Source organism: Clavelina lepadiformis, chromosome 2 (genome assembly GCF_947623445.1).
Source record: "Clavelina lepadiformis chromosome 2, kaClaLepa1.1, whole genome shotgun sequence".
NCBI classification, from domain to species: Eukaryota; Metazoa; Chordata; class Ascidiacea; order Aplousobranchia; family Clavelinidae; genus Clavelina; species Clavelina lepadiformis.
Genome location: NC_135241.1, coordinates 16,334,764 through 16,352,728, shown reverse-complemented (window position 1 = coordinate 16,352,728; position 17,965 = coordinate 16,334,764). Strand labels below are relative to the sequence as shown.

The following is a 17,965-nucleotide window of genomic DNA, read 5'->3' as shown; positions in this document are numbered from 1 at the left end:
CACGATTTTTCTTTCTGACACATTTTAATTGAATAATAAGTGATGCCAGCTTTGTTTCTTCTTAATTATTATCACAGAATAAATTGAAGTCACTAGGGTCACCTAGCGGCGATTTCTATGTGGCCATGACAACTTAGCAAAGTTTTTCTTGTCCTTTTGCTTTTCAATTGGAGGTGGTTATTGTTGTTTTAACAAAAAGATGAAGACAGTGATTGAGTAACATAATTTACTAATTAAATTTAGTTGCTTTGGCAGGTAATTATAGCGGTATTAATTTAAAGATAACTGGTAATACAAGATGTTGGTCACCCAAAGAAAGAGGCGTACTCGGGAATATACGGGTCCAACCCCTCATTCAGTTGCCATTGTAAGATTGACATTTTGTAACTTTGTTGTAATAGCTTATATTAACTTTGGATTTCTGTTAATGTTCAAGAATGTACCAGTATTTAAGAAACTCAAAGCCATTGGTAATGAATAGTTTGTTTTTGGCGATAGGCTGTCAGCTTTAATTTGTTTAGCTTTAAACTTGCCAAACCTTTAGGCCTATAAACAGTAACCTTAAACCGCTGAAGAGACAAAACCCATTGCAAAAAGTATGCTTAGTTATACCAAAATCAGATTGAAAGTTTTATTTAATAAGTGGTTGAAATTCATTCTTTTACAAAGCTATGTACAAGGCTATGAGAACAGCAGATAAGAAAAGACGGTGACTATAAGGCTCTATTTCACCGGCTGCCGATTAACGTACAGAATTTTGTAAAAGCTACTTCAGTAAACGGCAAGCTGGTTATGCAATTGGTATTTTGTCTACTTCGGTAAGCGCTGGCCGGTAAAGTAGACACTTATTTTACTGGTCGTCGTTTACCAAAGTAGGAAAATATGAATTTGGTAAACAGCAAATTTTAGGATAGTCTGTGAATTAAAACATATGCTAATTTTCAGCTTAAAATGATATACTAATTTTTACAAAGTGTGAAGTAACCAAAAACTAATCCCATCTGAACCAAACTCTCATTTTTCATGATTAAATTACTAAGTTAGGCTGGAAATCGAAATAAACGCTAATCTCAACTGAAAATGGCATACTTTTTTCCAAACTCTAATTCAACTTAAAACTAATCCCCTTCGGCCCAAAGTCTCATTTCTCATGACTAATTTATCCCAAAAATAAATTTGAACAGAAGAAGTAGTCAAACACTAGCAAGATTCAAACTTGAAATTTCCAGCATACAAACTCACCACTACGCCACCGGATTTCTTTTTTCCTCGTCCAAAACTAGATTGATAAACCTATCATCAAAAATTTGCTGGTCATGGTATTGTGATTTTGCTACTTTGGTAAACGTTGGTTGGTATTAGGATGTAGCAAGAAAAACTTTAAATATCTCAAGAATGCAGCCTTAGGTTTTATTAATAATTTGTTAATAAACGTCTCGTTTTCAGAGAGCAAAGATGCCCTCGGCAAAACTTCCAGAACATATTTTGCTGGAACGTCGAAAACAAGAAGATTTGAGAGAAGAAGCTATTCAAATTACAAAATACAACAAAATGTTTGATTTGAAGGTTTGTTTAATTTCAGATAAAAACAGAATGTTTTGTATCACCAGTAGAATTTCCCATATAGAATTTTTTGTAAAATGTTTTATGTAAATCTGTTATTGTGGCTTAGAGGCCTAGCAAGTTGTTATCAGTAAGTTATTACCATTATTATTTTCAAGCACATTTATAGCCTTTATGGCTGTGTTACTTTTATCCTGTGCATTTTCACTGAAATCGTTTTATCTTCCTGTGCTCATTACGAAAAGTAAAATAGTTGGTTGATTGAAACGTATACTCAGCTGCACATTTACTGAACTAATTTTGGTAACATACTGTATTGCATGCACTGGTTATTCAATGCGTAAATACCAGTAGGGCATTAATTAAAGCCAAATTTTATCAAAGCATTTTATAGAAGTTTTAAATATAATATTTACAGAATGATTGGGAAAGGACTACTGACAAATCAATTCAGAAGAACACAGTACAGCGTAGAGTGCGCGATTTGATGGAACAAAGCAAATTGCATCTTGATGAAAGAAGGCAGAGGTTTGTGTTTAATTTTTTGCTAATTTACCAAATATATTGTAGATGTGTTATTTTTTCTAACCCAGATTCATCGTTTTCTATGTGTGTTAATATTATTATGAAATTTATATGGCAACAGATTACGCCAGCTTCTTCAAAAAGAAGATATTGAATACCTAGAAGAAATGGAGGCAAAACACGAAACTATTGAAGAACGACAAAAGAAAATGTTTGAGAGAGCTAAAGAATTAAAAGAAAAGCGAGAAAATGAAAGGCTTAAAACAGTTCAAGATAAATTGGATCAGCAATGGAGGTAAGTACATAGCTTACATGCTTGGAAAATCTTTAATTTAATCAAACAAAAATGCATGAATACTATGTGCTTTGTAATTGTTTGTAAATTTCAAGTAAAGCACTGCTGTGTTGTTTTCAAAATCTTTCAGTCATGAATTGCTGATATTTTTAAGTAGTTCTCATGAATCATCTTTTGTGTTATAAAATATCATGATAAATGACATAACTTTTGTCTCACATCAAAAATAATATCTAGACAAAAATATTAACTGGTGATATGAATGGAAATGCTGTATTCTGTATTTTAAGCTTACATCGCTGAGTTAACAACTCATGAATTTCAAAACTTATCTTAGTGTTTCGTTACTTAGTAAGCTAAAAATTTTATTCAATTATTATATCAGAGAACAATGTGAAGAACTTCGTGGTGTTCTATCACGTCGTCACCAGGATGAAGTTTGCGTTGATCGAATGCACCAACTTGCCATCAAGGCAGACTTAGAAAGACGAAAGCAGGAAGAAGAAAGAATGTATGCTGAGTTGTGGGAAAAGGATCGACTTGCAAAAGCTGCCAGAGAAGAGTTGGAAGCTCAACAACAAATTGAACGAAATCGGTATTTTAGTTTAACATTATTACGGTTTACTTGCTTAAATGGACACCAACTTTAAGATTGTCAAGGAGACCATGTCACGTTTTTAAACCTCCCAAGGGTAACAAAATACTATGAGTAACAAATCTTTTTGTTTGTCAAAGAATGAAACTAGACATTTTAAACCTTTATGTGTATTTTAGAGCGATGGTGGACACATTAAGAACTCAGAAAGCCTCCTTGGAAGCTAAGAAGGAAGAAGAGAAAAGACTCATTGCTGAAGAAGCTAAACTTTTAGCTGAAGAAAGAGAACTGAGACGGCTGGAAGAAACTCGTGCAATGGAACAGAAGCGATTGTTGCAAAATCAGCACAAGTAATATTTTTACTTTAATATAATTTTGTCGGTGTAGACTGCTGAGCTTTCAAATATAAAATCAATTATGAACAATTTGTTGAAATACGAAACCACAGTTTTTCCAATTTTTTTTTTGTAGAAAATCCTTGGAAACATCAATCAAAATGAAACTTATGAGGGAAGCCAAGGAAAACCAAGAAGAGCTTGCCTTGGATATGAAAATCTTGGAACAACTTCTTGAAGAATCACGGAATGAAGCTCAAGAAATGATGCAAAGGAAGACTCAGCGAAAGGAAGAGGAAAAGAAATATCGAGAATATCTTCAACAGCAGGTCTGCCTACAAGTTATTGAACAAATGCTCGAATGCAATTCACCTCACCTGATTCTTTGCTTATATTTTTTTATGTGTACTTTAGTTGCGACAATTCGTCTCTTTTATCAATCACATAATCCCTAAAGTATCAAGTAAATTTCCGACTTATTTTCGTACGTTTTATTTTAATTTCAGACCTTTAAACCGCAGAACACACGTTCATACATTATTATGTAATCTAATGCTACATTAATTACATATCAACTGTGTTTCTATCTTTTTTATTCCAGTATGTTATACTTTATTAGATGGAAGAGGAGAAACGAAGAGAAAAAGAACTTGACAGACTTGTGGATGCTGATGTTGCAGCTATGTGGGCTAAACGCATTCACCAGTGGAAGCTTGAGAAGGAAGCACGAAATCGACTAATGATGGACGTCATGGAAACAAGGAGGAAACAGCTCCAAGAAAAATGTACGAGCTGGTTCAAGTTACGTTTATCTGCTTATATAGGCAATTGAAAATAATTGGGCTATCATTATTTTACCGGAAAAAAGTTGAACATTTGAAGCTATTTAAATTTGTTTGTTATAAATGTTATGAATATGGTAATCTAAACCCAACCTAAATTTACCGTCTAATTTAAACCTAATTTCATTAATTCCTAAAATCAACTTTTTACGTAATCTTTTGGTGTTCTCTTTACCTAACTGCCTATCTTTATCAACGGGTTGCATGAACTACTTTGAGTGAAATAGGCACTTTCAAAAAGTATTGGATCATAATTGCTTGGTGTATATTTAAAGGTTACATTTACTTGTATTGAACTAAACCTTTAAAGTGAAAATGGTTTCTCTTTGTCTTAGTACAATTGCTAGGACTTGAAAAAGAGGAGTTGCGAAGAGACAGAGAAGAAATGACAATAGCCATTGAAGAACATAACAAATTAGAAGATGAAAGAATCGCAAGGTAATAGCTCATAGTTAGTAAATATTGTTCTACGCAATTGTAGATGCGCAACTACGGTATACTGTGGTACAGCATACTTTTGGTTCCATGCTAATTTCGTGTCACTGTGTCTGGAAGTGTGGTGGCCAACAGCGTACATCCAAAGTGCACCCATATTTTTATTTAGAACAAAGGCAATCAACAAGAATTACGAATCCGACCTCATGGCTCAAATTGAACATCAACGTGGAATAAAGGACGCTCACATTCAGGAGGACTTAAGGCAATATGAGGAAGGACTGAGAACTGAAGCCGAATATCAGGAAAAGCTCAAAGCGGTATGTCCTAGTTTTTACATCCTGTAAATAATACAACATGTCCATTGTGTTTTCACACGTATGCTAACTTGAGTATGCATTTCGTCTATCATATTTAAAGTTTTCTCGGTACTACAGTGTAAACTCTCTACCTCCTAAAACACACGATGCATGTAAAAAAATTGCAAATTCAAATATCTTTATCGTTTTATGTTTCCGTTTTCCTTCGCACCAGGTTCTTTCAGAAGCCTCCTCGCACACAAGAACACATCCCATGCGTCGTCAACAACCTCAGTTTGAAGTTGTTGGAAACAAGCTAAAGTAGCCCTTCGACTGATGTGGCGGACTTAGTATTTATGCTGTGCGTATTCTAATCACGTTGTTTTCGTGTTACTCAGTTCGTTTCACACTTTGACAATTTTTCTCTACCTTGTACAAACATTTACGTTGCCGTAAATTTTAAAATGATTTTAAAGCAAGGCAATTTCGTAGTAATAAACTATGCCATTCATTGTCTTGGCCTTTTTTTATTTTTTGTTGTTATTATTTTTTTAATTAATATTGTAAGTTTTGTTTATTTGTGACGTACGCACACGCTTCTTACATTATGGTTGTAGTTATAGGTTATACGCCCTTATATTGTTTGTCATATGTAATTTCGTCATGTAGCTGAAAGTTGCGTCATAACGGCTGCCAATTGCCAGTAATTTTAATGAAAATTATGTGGCTATTTGTAGGTTACAAGTGTTTCTTTATCACTGTTTAACATACAAACAAAAAATGTACATTGGTGTTTTTCCGAAAAAAATGGAAGGTGAAATAGAATCTTTAACTTATTTTGTAAATCTTGTTTTGTACGTAATATGACACCAGACAAATACCACTTTAAGTTTTATTGTTTTACTGTATGGTCGCATAGACGTTACAAGTGAATTAGATAAGGAGATCTGTTTTGAGGTAATATACCCTTAGCCTTAGTCGAGTTTTTTTTTGTGATAAACGAACATTATTGACCATTGCCGAAGCGTTAAAGACCATTGAATACCGAAGACTGATACAGTTCAACTGGGGAAGTAAACAATACACACAACGAAAAACAGTACGGTGGTAAAAGTACCAATTATATAGATGAAAATGTTCTCAAAGGCAGCCTCTTGAAAACCGCCTATAGCAGTCGATAAGCAAGCAAAGCTGTAGCCCAATAACCGAACTGTGCGTCTCAGTAAAAATTTGTTCATCGGAACTTTACGCAGTCGACTCGTGGAAGTCGCTGGCTTCAAAAATTTCCTTTAAAGGATCATTCTTCTTTTGCTGAGCTTGTCGAGTTGTAACCGTTTGCGAATTCCAGGATTTCATTTCGCTTTCATAGGAGAAACGCATGGTTTCGGAACTATGGCCTTGCCCAAAACCGATGCTGGAAACTGTTGGTGATAGTGGTAAATCTTTCTGTCTCTCAATAGGTGGATTGCATTTTTCAGTAGAAGATATTGTGTTAACGTTCATAGATGTACAAGACAGCGAGTAAAAGTCATTATCATTAGCACTCATTTCCATTTTGGTTTTATCATATCGGCTTAACAATTTAGCTCTTCGTTTATCCCGCTCTTTTCTGCTGTTAGTTGGAAGCGAAGTGTACAAGTTAGCGTTGGAAGAACCTTTTGTTTGAAAACGCTCATTCTCTTGCAAACAGTCAAAAGACTTATGTTCGCCATTTAGCAATTGAAGCGAACGCTGTCTACTGCAAGTGAGCATGAGCTCTGTTGGAATATCTTCATCGTCTATCACAAACGATGCGTTTTCAGCTGATGTTAAAGTGTCAGTGTGGTCTTGATATTTACCATGACCTCTGCGTAAACTTAATGTATACGATTTTTTGATATTAAGAAGTGAATTTATATTGTTATGGGATTCAAAATCATCTCGTTCATATACTTCTGAAATAAAAGATAAGTGTGAAACCGTTCAAACGGGTTATTTGTAAAAGCATATCTTAAACTACCAGCAGTGCTCGAAAACAAACATACAAAAACACTAATATGTTAAACACAAGTCGTTATCATTTAATTATTTTTATAAGTCATACCTTCAACATGAGCACTGACAACCTCGACATTGGCAACGACCGCTTCCTCAGTACTTTGATTTGTCTCGCAATCTCGTTTCGTTCGACACGGCTGCACACCAAGTCTATGAGTGCTTGCGTGATTCGTTGCGAAGTGGCTTGTAGAAGTTTTAAGATTAGTACGGTTGATAGTCGTTTCTCTTTTAAAAGATTGTTTGCACCGGAAAATGTCTCTAAAATACGATTAACTTAGGAAGCAAATTTCATGTAATATGTAAAATCGTATCAACTTATAAGTTTTCGTTAAGTAATTTGAATGTACTGAATATTACTTTGTTTTCTTTCAAAAAAGCTTAACCTTTTTAAACACCGTTTATCATTTTTAGTAACATTCTTTCATTTTTACCGAAAATGTTCTTTGAAGTTGTGTGTATATGCGCCATATAGAAGTGGATCCCAAATACAGGTGCTAAACGACAACCAAGTTGCAATAAACTCACACCATTGCGTCGCCAAGGAACTGGTAGTACCAGAATGGGTGACCGTTGTTCCATACAAAGCAAACGCAAAATAGGGACTCCATGTCAGTAAGAATACGGATAGGACCATGACAATAGTTTGATTCGCTTTGTGGTCTACGTTACGTGTTTCACTTTGCGTTTTCAGTGTAAATATTGAGTTTGGTGAAGTAAACAAGAAAGTCAGGCCGTGTCTGCTTGAACTGTTGTGCTTAATCACGTTCAGCTGCCCTTGACTGCTGCCAGACAAAATCCGTCCAGTCATGTGACTGTTGCTTTGACTTCTTGATACTGATTTCTTATACTTGTCTGCCTGAGCAGTAGTTACCTGCAATATGAAAATATGATCACATAATGGTTGTGGAGACCATATGTTTGTTTAATATAGTGATAATTTTGATTTGTACAGCACAGTTTCATAGATTTAAAACAACATAAATTAGTTGAACACCAAAGTACAGTATTCGTCCAATCGTCCGGAAAGTAAAACGGCAATCGGTCTTTAACGGCATGCATTTTATGAAAAAAGGACTTGCCCTTTAAGAACATATTGTGAATTACTGAACTTAAGTTTCATGCTGATTGTCTTTCGAGCTTTTCTTGCGAAAAATGTATAAGATAAGCTACATTACCTACCTTATATATTAAAATATAAGACCAAAAGGTTGAGATTATGGTTTGAACATAAACGGACGTAATGTAAAATGCAGCAAAAAATAAACCCATCCCTTTCACTGTCCAGTCCATTTGGCACATGTGCGTATTTGAAGAATACCTGTTGCAGCAACATATACAATAACCTTTCAATTGTTTGTTAACTTTAAAACAAGAACATTTTTTGAAATACAATCTTACGCAAATGAGCCTATTCCGGTCAATGGCGGAATACAGCCAACGGCAGCTGCGCACCAAGTGGCTGTAATAATCCATCTAGCTTTGTTCTTTTGCACACGTCTACAGAATGGTCGGCTTATTACATTATAACGATCCAGAGCGATACCACTTAGAGATATTATCGACACAGTTCGCAAACTGAAACATAAATTAATCACATTGTTAATGTTATTGTTATTCCATAATTAATTTGTTTTTTGATTGGTCAAAAGTAAATCAATTGCTATAGCAAAGCAGATCGAACTTTAACTTACACCAGAGTACAATATCCATAAACCTGACAAAACACGCCGATGAATATCCATTCTTCCCCCAACGCAGCCGCCAGCGCAAAGGGCAACGAAAATGTGCAAGCAAAGACTTGGCTCAAACATAAAGAAACCACCCACATATTGGTAATTGTTTGCAGAGAACGCTTTTGGTACACCAGCCAAATGATACACCCGTTAAGTAGAAATCCAAACACAATAAGAACTGCACAAAAGTAATTAATTTTTGATGCAATTTCTTGCTACAGTTGTACAGTATAAATGGTTGCATAAAATCAAACTGAACTCCTTTCTATAGGAAAATCTGATTTTCGCTCTCTATATCGTTGGTTAAACTGCAGTTTCTAAAGTCTGGACATACAATTAATGTGGTAATAAGTTTTTAGCAAAAACGTTTAAAATAATCAGGCGACCGCAGTTCTTTAGAAAGCCTAATTGGCTAATGCTGTTTTGTTAGTAACAAAAACTGAGAAAAATTGCAATTGTGAAGATTTTAACAAAATCAGACACAAGCATAACAAAGCAACCATCGGCCGTTATGCAACTTTACGTATTATGGCTAATGAGTTATTACAAATTAACCCTTAAGTAGTTAACATTTGCTGTAACGAAGTCTAACTATGTTTTGTTTGTCACGTTAACCAATTTTTCCAAAAAAAAGTAAAATCCGTAAAATAAGAACTATAGCCTATAATTTTTAAGAAAACAGAAAAGTAGGCCTATGCGAGAAACTAAAGTTACAACTTTTTCAAATTTATTTAATTTTCAAATTTTACTCGTAATTTCTTCCAGTGGAGTTTCTTAAATTTCCATAAAGCGTCTCTTTCCATGTGCTACAGCCTGTATTGGTATTCAAGTATTCATTACTGTATTCAAGTATTGTTATTGGCTGAACGCAATGATATAATTATTTAGTAATTTACCTGAAAAGAGGAAAGCTTGGGCGCCGATCATCTGTTTTGAAAATCCCTGGCTTTCCAACAACCCAATATTTTCATTATGTTTATATGACATTTTATCAGCTTCGATCATTGCTAGTATTAAACTTGTTAAACATGTGAAACACAACAAAGTAGAAAAGATGTATAGGTCTAACAATAACTAAAATTCAAACAGGAACCTGAAAAGACTTCACGTACAGCACACTTTCTAATTTTAAAAAGTCACAGCTGCAGTTAAGAACATATCTTGATTAATATAAAGTTGATGTTGTCTGAAGTCTGAACCATGTTAACCAAATTTTAAAGTAAAATAAAAACAGGATATAGTTTGGCACTCTGAAGGTTAACTTTATATTTTTCGACACAAGCTATCGCAGGCATAAGCTTGCTTGCTCATGCTTCTTCTTGCTTGATTTCACAGTACACCTGAAGAAGCAAGCTTATGCTTGTGATAGCTCGTGTCGAAAAATATAAAGTTAACCTTCAGAGTGCCAAACTATATCCTGTTTTTATTTTACTTTAATTAATATAATAACAATAACACAACTAAAAATTAATTTATCGAACACAGTAGTTTTCTCGCAATGCTTCTCTAAAACTATAGTGCTTGGAGTTTATATGGACTCTTTATAACCAAATATCTAATTTGCAGAAGTTTAGGCTAAACTTGGCTAAGCTTCTCACAAAGGTTTTTCAACGTGAATACCGTGCTACGCTGACAAAGCAATCCTTATCCAATAAGTGTTTTGAAGTGTTCATCTACTTCATAGCAATTCATATTGACCATCGGCTTTTCTCGCTGTCACCAAAAACTGCTTTGCATGTTTATATAACTTCCAATTTTTTTCTGGAAAGCATTTGTAGGAAACTACTCTCTTCTAAACAAATTAAATTTCTATAAACTTAATCGTCTAGAGCTGCTGATTGTACAGTAACAAATGCATAAATTGGTTTTGAGCTAAAAGTTCAAAACAAAATAATGCTGCCATAAGGAAACCTTCATAGAGACGTTGCGAAAAGACTAATTAAAACTATTTACACTTAGGATTAAAGCGGCAAATCGAACAGAGAAGTGTGAGTTTTGAGTTTAAGCAACGAGATGTTTCAATAAATATCGAAGTTTGGTAACAGATTGCACAAACATGCCGAAAGCACTCATCTGATTTTTATGTAGATTTTTTGTCGATCTTACTGAAAATCAATACATAACGACAATAAGATTGATTTGAAAGACCAGACGCCTTCTCGCAGTCCTCTTAAATCTATAATAACTTATTGGTGTTTGGGAAATATGCAAACTAAAGTTACTTCTATACTCAGAGCGTTCATTAGCAAGCGGCAAGGGAATCCTACTTGTTCGAGCAAAGCATCATTTATGCCTAAATGTACAACAGCAGTTGTGACCTGTACATTGCCTTGAACCCAGCCCATTTCAAATAGCGAGCCTCGCCAATTTCCGGTTGTCGTCGTTGTCCTAGTTCTCTTCACCTCCACTCAGTACGCTGGAGACTTCAACTGTGACAGTGTTGATAGGAGACCAGGCTTGTCAAAATTTCTGCAGTGCCCAACATTACGGTCGTGATCCAAAGTATCGAGGGGAGTTTCGATTCTAAACAAAAGACAAGCGCCGTACTTTCGGATGATATGGCTATCTACGATACATTTATGGCAACGGCCTTATCCACAAGCTAGTCTGTCTGTTCCCATGGACAGATACGTGGACGTGGTCCATATAATCCAGTTTTGTGATTGATTTAATTGATTTATCCTATGTAAAATACAGAGAGGGACTATTTCACCGAAAGTGGGTCACGAAACCTTTTGTTAAAAATAGGCGGTTAGGTGGTACGCAAAAAGTCGATTTAGATTATAGGCCTTATGAATTTAATTGAAGTTAGATTTAAATTTTAAAAAAGATTAAGGTCAGTTTATCATTACATTTAACTTTGTTAAGAAGCATCTATTTCACCAGCTGGCGGTTATCGAATTTGAAAAAAAGTTATTTCGGTAAACAGTTAGCCAGAAACGCAATTGGCAATTTCTTACGAAAGTAAACAGCGGTTGGTGAAGTAGACACTTAATTAACCGGTCACCGTTTACCGAAGAATGAAAAAATATGAATACAATAAGGTTAACAAGAAACTTGGAAAATAGTTTCAGACACACGATTTTTTTCGGTGTAATTTTGGGCCGATACGAACCCAAACCCGAATAGATTCGCTGATTATCGCCTTTATGGAAGATTCGGGCGAACACGAATACCAACAATGGCGAACCCGAATACAATATTGCTTATAAATTTACTGACTTTCGTAAAAAATGATGATCTAGTTTCCCGACAATGCTAAACTAGAGTCAGCAGTACTGACAATGAAGGTCGTTTTCCTAACGATTTTGCTTTTTCGATAGTTTTTTAAACACTATTTTTCAAAAGAAAGCGATTTGTTATCGATTACGTGATTTTAGAAGCAAGACTTGACAACTTTTGGAGGAAATTTTATTGTTTGGTTCTAATTCGAATAGATTCGGGATTTGTTCATGTCAACCTTCATAATATTCAGGTTCGCACGAACCCGAATAATCTTCCTCGCGACACAACCCTAATTACAACTTACAACCCTGGTATGAACGTGGAGCTTGTAAACGACTGGAGCATTGGTGCGTGACCGAAGAACACTTTTTTATTATCAAACACGAATGCAGTTGTGTAAAAATTGTTAATTAAATGATCCAGCGAACAACATTGAACAACTAACGTTAGACATTCGAATTGTCGGAACATCAATTAGCCTATATAACACTGTAGTTTATATAATAACTAATATTAGCATAGATATTACATTACATGTAATTAATCCATGGTAATAGATCCTTTGGTATTAGTTTAGTGTACTTAATTTTATCAGATTTCTTTCAGCTTGATGCTTATCCAGCTAGTTTACGTTGTTTGCCAGAAATGTTCTGCTAGGTCGGTGTAGTAGAAAGGCTATCCGCTATTCCGCTATCCTATAATAATGGTCAGCGCCCATTCTGCCCAGCAGCCTCGTTGGAAAGTACTGTACAGTAGTGAGGAGAAATCGTGTGTGAAACACACGAATTCTAGCTTGATGACTAAGCCTATTAGAAAACTATTTCAGTTTGTGTGATACTAAGGCCATTGGCACGGTAAAATAAATTTTGCTAACTTTCCTGAAGTAATTATATGTGAAATGTACTGTGTACTTTAAAGAGTAGACTATTACTTTTATAGGGTGTAGTATACAAGTGCACAACCGGATGACGTCACAATTTAAGTGGCTGGGGTCTAGTATACAAAGGCATCCTGTAGTTGTGCACTTGTATACTAGACCCCTTTTAAATAGCCTGCTTACAGAACAAGTACGGTTTTATAGCCTAGGCCACGTGCCACCAACTTTCAGACTCGAGATTGCATGAAATCTAGCCTAGTATGGTTTTTTCGCCAAAGAATATCTCCAGTGGAAAACCAAGTGCAATATTTATGCTGACTGATTTTCGCGTAACATGCAAAGTTTTTATGTACAAGCAGACAAATGTGTAGTTTTTAAGTAGGTGGATTTTTTAAGTAAACTATTTTGATGTAATATTGAAGTGGCAGCATCTATTTCACCAGCTGGCGGTTATCGAATTCGAAAAAAGTTACTTCGGTAAACAGTTAGCCGAAAACACAATTGGCATTTTCTTACGAAAGTAAACAGCGGCTGGTGAAGTAGACACTTAACCGGTCACCGTTTACCGAAGTGTGAAAATATGAATACAATAAGGCTAGTCTGTGAATCTAAATGTATGCTAGTTTTCAACTTGGAACTACGTACCAATTTTTCGAGAGTGTAAATTAACTTAAAACTAATACCCTCTGACCCAAACTCTCACTTTTCGTGGTTAAATTATTTTATTAAGCTAGGGTGCAAATTGAAATAAACGTTATTTTTCAACTTAAAATGACAATTTTTTTCCTAAGTCTAAATTAATTTAAAACTAATCCCTCCAACCCAAATTTTCACCTCTCTGGACTAAATTCCATCAAAAATAAATTTGGACAAAAAGAAATCAAACAATAACAAGATTTGAACCCGAAACCTCCAGTATACAAGCCTCATCGTTAACCACTTTGCCATCGCATTGCTTTCTTCCCCTCGTCCAAAACGAAAGTGATAAACCCTCAGCGAAAACCTATGCCTGTCACTGTATTGTGATTCAGAAATTATGTTAAATGGGCACTGGTGAAGTTCCCGACTGGAAAGTATGACAGTTTACAAGTCTTGCTTACAAATAAGCTGAAGAATTTTGTTTTAGTCACACCTGTCAGAAATGCTTAATGGACTGTAGAGTATTAAGAATCTTGTAGAATTGTAGACATCGACGTTCAACAATTTAATATATTTCACTTTCAGATAATGTTGCACGTTATTGACGATTAGTATGGAAATTACGTAACAGAGCTGCTGTTGAAACGTTTGGTACAAGTCACATTATTACACAACCTACTTTTTTGATATAGTTTATTCACACGAAGCTGTGTAAACGCAAGTGAAATGCGTGCCACATCTGTAACCAACTCTCGGCCCACATTGCAGTTTTCTGAAGCCGGGCAGTAGCAGAAGACAATGTTTGTCGTGTGATGTAATAACCGTCTTTTGATGATTATTATATATTACTATATATATATACTATATTTTATACTATATACTACATTACTATGACCATAAATTGAGTATTGGGAGTATGGCAGTGACACTGTTAAAGTGATATCACACTGCACAAAGTCCACGAGAAATATCGCTTTCGCTTTTCATTCAAAAGTAGATCACACACGATATCGATGAAGTTACAATAAGCAAGTAAATTTGGGAAAACGTTTGTCAGAAAATATGTCGGATTAATAACAACTATAATAAATAACCTTAATTTGCATTTCAACTTGCCTTTATCGTAAAACAAGACAAAAAGGTGATTTTTTTTTTGGAAAGTTCTAGTGACTGCCATAGAAAAGAAATGCATATGTTGCGAACCTTGAACTCAATATTAAGCAATTACTTGTGGCATAAACCTGCTTTGCCAATAAACAGCAATGGTATTACAATATTACCATAAAACAACGCATTTAGTAACATGAAAAATGACATAATTACTTACGGTCACACGGCACACAAGTTATGTAATTTAATTTCGAGTTACGTGCAACACTACTTTCAAAGCATATATCGGTTAATTAATAAAAATATAGGCATTTTGAAGCAAACTATGACAACCTGACTCTTTATTGTCATCTGAAAACGAAGTGTATATATCAAACTGCCTTGACATTGTTCTGACGTGCTGTGCTTAGTTTCGTGTTTTATGTCTATTTTTGCCATTAACTTTGTGGAAAAAAAATTGTTCATGAAATTAGTCTTAAAGCAGCTATTTTTTTGTTAGCTATTCACAGAATTATAGTCTTACAGCAGTCCAAAAATCTACATTTGTTTTAAATCCAACCATTTGTATCCATTTTGTTCATTCACAGCATTGTTTTTGAAAAAAAGAGCGACGGGCAAATAACCTTTAAAGAGAAATGCGCTCATGGTTTTGTTCAAACGTTGAAAAGGAATAGTCGCTCTCTCGCTTCTTAAATGCTATCCACTTGCTATGCTGGTCACGTAACATGACTTCCTGTCGATCAAAACCAATGTGTAGAATTCAAAGCATTGTAAATGAAAAAGTTGGCAACAATTTTTCTTTTTGCTTAAAGAAATTTATATGCTACCCCCTAGGTGAACTCAGTACAATCTGATGCACAGAACGCATGCAATTTCTATTGAGGATCAAGATTATGATAGCCTACCATACCCTACTTAACTACATTTGGTGTAATGTATCTTTGAAAGATTACAGCTGAATCTTCTATAATCTATATAATCTTTTTCGTGTAAGCAATTATCAGTAACCAACAAATGTTCGTTATTTTGTTGAAATACTTAAAATGTTACTCTATTTTGCCCAACAGTCAGCTTCAGGTTGATATAATGTCGATTAGTGCTGTGACTTATATCTAAACAATTACAGTATTTGCTAAACCTGCTGTTTTGACTAAAAAATGCTAGCAACAAAGTGAGTTGTCTGGATGCATAAATCAACCCCTAGATTTGGCCTTGAGCATTATGTTCTTATCGTTACATAAATTTAGGATTGTGTATTTGTGCTACAAATATCTTGATTTGTGGGCTGATGAAAATGTGTTTTTAGAAATAGGTTGTTGTAATATCTCTTACATTTAATACTATGGAGACATCAGAAAGCAAACATCCTGCCATTACTATTAATGAAACCATCAATAGAAAACGAACACATTCTTCAACATCAGACTCATCTTTTAAATCACCACACGAAGTGCCTAAGAAAGTGGCACTGGATCGTAGTGCTAGTGTTGGTGAAGATGGTATGTCGGCAAAGAGACGGAAAGAACTTTTGGATGCAGAAGAAAGACTGAAAATGCAGTAAGTTATGCAACGATTAATCAGTAATAGTGTTAAGGCATAAACATACTATCATGCAATACGTCGTTATAGTTATTATGCATTAATCAGCATTTAACAACTAAAGCTTATCATTAAATCTAGATTTTGATAGAGTAAGGATCCATTTTTTTATATTCAACACAAATGTTTGTATTTATCATCATTTAACAACTATATTATATTTATCTACTTGCAGGAGACTTGTAACATCATTCTCAGAAGATCAATTGAATCGTTATGAAATGTACAGGCGCTCATCTTTCCCTAAAGCATCCATTAAGCGATTGTTACAGACAATTGCTGGATGTAGTGTTTCTCATAATGTTGTCATCGCGGTGTCAGGTGTAGCAAAGGTGCACAAAAGTTAACAATAAATATTCAGTATTCTTTGATAAGTTGCTTTGTCAGGATATTTTATATGCTACAACTTGCACTACAGGTTTTTTATTGATGGTGGCAGAAGTGTGTTAACCCTTAATACGATAAACACTTTAGCAAAATGTAGATACCATGTCAGAAGTATAATTTATTTCATGTTCTTAAGAAGAGCTTTTATTAGCTTGAAAAGCTTTTTTTGTTAGGCGTAACTATGAGATGGTCTTATTAACAAATCGATGTTTACTTTTGAGGTGCTACCTTATTCTGCTACTGCATCCTTTTATTAAGCTCTGTAATACTGTCAAAAGGTCACAAGTAATAAGTGTGTCAGTACGTTTTTTTCTTTTTTATACTTTTTTACATTCCACTTACTTCATTCTTTATAGGTGTTTGTTGGGGAGGTGATGGAGCAAGCTCTTGATGTAATGGAACAGTTAGGAGAGCAACCCCCTGTAAAACCTAGGCATATTAGGGAAGCTATGAGGAGGTTGAAGCAAAAGCGAACATTTCCATTTTCCACCGAAACTCATGCAGTTGTCAGTTAATTATTTGCTGATAGCTAAATGCAAACAATTGCAGTTGCGCTGAGTTAATTTCGGCTGACTTAATAAGAATGGGGTACATTCAAACCTAATGGAGTCGAATTGACATCGTGATTCCTGTTGTGGATGCAAGACTGCTTGATGATTTGATGCAGTCCATAATGGGAAACAAGAGTCTCTGCAATGTGATGAGATTTTTGACATTGAACTGATTGTAAGACTTCCATTGTAAAAAACAATTTCTATCAGTATTAGGTTGCAATTAATTCATGCACAGCAAGTCGGTAACATTTAAAAAGTGAAATCTTGATGCTTGCCATGTTTTTTGCTCTATGAATGTTTCATAGGCTTTAATGGACTGTTTAAAGATTATTTTTCACTGTAACGTGTGTTAAAATGTTTGATTGGTAAAATTTTGCATCGTTGATAAGAAATATTTGTGTATATTACTAGTCACCAATTAAAAGGAACAATTTTATGTTTTATTTCATTGGTTTACCTTGGACAAACATTTGTTTCCATGAGTTTTAAAAGAATTAATCAATCATTCATAATCAGGAATAGACCGCATGCTGCATAAGATTAACATTAAAAATTATATATTTACAGATATCTTTTTGTAACTTACAAACTGATAATATTTATTGTAAGGAATAGTTAAACAGGGTTTTAACATACGGTGATGACATAGATATTAAATTGTAATCGCAATGTTTTTTTTATGCCTAACTGTTACTTTACTGAAATCATGTATAATGTATGTGGTGATTGAAAAATGTTGCATTCGTATTATCATATTGGTTATTTTTAAAAAAATTAACAAATTCGTGTTCATAGGTGTACTGTTATGAAAAAAATCATTAATTATTTTTCTGTTTTTATGATATTCCTTTGCTTTAAATTAAGCGGTTTATTCTTTAGCTTAAATGAACTAAATTTGTTTTGTTTATGCAGGTG

At 34.5% G+C, this 17,965-nt stretch overlaps 3 protein-coding genes across 4 annotated transcripts; 2 read left to right on the top strand and 1 right to left on the bottom strand.

Annotated features, from left to right (window-relative positions):
• Positions 1-190: 190 nt before the first annotated feature.
• LOC143445829 (cilia- and flagella-associated protein 53-like) lies at positions 191-5,772 on the top strand. Of its 2 annotated transcripts, none has more exons than XM_076945161.1 (11): positions 191-367; positions 1,447-1,566; positions 1,982-2,091; positions 2,210-2,383; positions 2,769-2,978; positions 3,158-3,328; positions 3,450-3,642; positions 3,933-4,098; positions 4,491-4,593; positions 4,760-4,910; positions 5,125-5,772. In XM_076945161.1, exons 1-11 carry the CDS (start codon positions 299-301, stop codon positions 5,212-5,214), a joined length of 1,557 nt encoding a protein of 518 aa, XP_076801276.1. In that variant the 5' UTR covers positions 191-298; the 3' UTR covers positions 5,215-5,772. The 2 variants fall into 2 exon arrangements, with proteins under 2 accessions (XP_076801276.1, XP_076801277.1); XM_076945162.1 differs by lacking the exon at positions 191-367 and adding an exon at positions 390-470.
• A 2-nt stretch (positions 5,773-5,774) lies between these two features.
• On the bottom strand, positions 5,775-9,813 carry LOC143445828 (uncharacterized). Its single transcript, XM_076945160.1, has 7 exons — positions 9,556-9,813; positions 8,618-8,837; positions 8,325-8,501; positions 8,106-8,244; positions 7,358-7,797; positions 6,973-7,184; positions 5,775-6,823 (listed from the first exon to the last, which is right to left on the bottom strand). The coding sequence occupies exons 1-7, from the start codon at positions 9,662-9,664 to the stop codon at positions 6,135-6,137; spliced, it is 1,986 nt and encodes a 661-aa protein (XP_076801275.1). The 5' UTR covers positions 9,665-9,813; the 3' UTR covers positions 5,775-6,134.
• Positions 9,814-15,795: 5,982 nt separating this feature from the next.
• Positions 15,796-17,962, top strand: LOC143446104 (transcription initiation factor TFIID subunit 11-like). The gene is made up of 3 exons (XM_076945595.1): positions 15,796-16,067; positions 16,285-16,441; positions 16,853-17,962. The coding sequence occupies exons 1-3, from the start codon at positions 15,853-15,855 to the stop codon at positions 17,009-17,011; spliced, it is 531 nt and encodes a 176-aa protein (XP_076801710.1). The 5' UTR covers positions 15,796-15,852; the 3' UTR covers positions 17,012-17,962.
• Positions 17,963-17,965: the final 3 nt, after the last annotated feature.

Excerpts from the sequence above, each read along its gene's own strand:
- LOC143445829 (XM_076945161.1), top strand. The coding sequence starts at position 299 with ATGTTGGTCACCCAAAGAAAGAGGCGTACTCGGGAATATACGGGTCCA. Across the intron at positions 368-1,446 it reads CCCCTCATTCAGTTGCCATT|AGAGCAAAGATGCCCTCGGC; the intron begins GTAAGATTGACA and ends TCTCGTTTTCAG. Across the intron at positions 4,594-4,759 it reads GAAGATGAAAGAATCGCAAG|AACAAAGGCAATCAACAAGA; the intron begins GTAATAGCTCAT and ends ATTTTTATTTAG.
- LOC143445828 (XM_076945160.1), bottom strand. The coding sequence starts at position 9,664 with ATGATCGAAGCTGATAAAATGTCATATAAACATAATGAAAATATTGGG. Across the intron at positions 8,245-8,324 it reads ACCGGAATAGGCTCATTTGC|GTATTCTTCAAATACGCACA; the intron begins GTAAGATTGTAT and ends TTGCTGCAACAG. Across the intron at positions 7,798-8,105 it reads CTTATATTTTAATATATAAG|GTAACTACTGCTCAGGCAGA; the intron begins GTAGGTAATGTA and ends TTCATATTGCAG.
- LOC143446104 (XM_076945595.1), top strand. The coding sequence starts at position 15,853 with ATGGAGACATCAGAAAGCAAACATCCTGCCATTACTATTAATGAAACC. Across the intron at positions 16,068-16,284 it reads GAAGAAAGACTGAAAATGCA|GAGACTTGTAACATCATTCT; the intron begins GTAAGTTATGCA and ends ATCTACTTGCAG. Across the intron at positions 16,442-16,852 it reads CGGTGTCAGGTGTAGCAAAG|GTGTTTGTTGGGGAGGTGAT; the intron begins GTGCACAAAAGT and ends CATTCTTTATAG.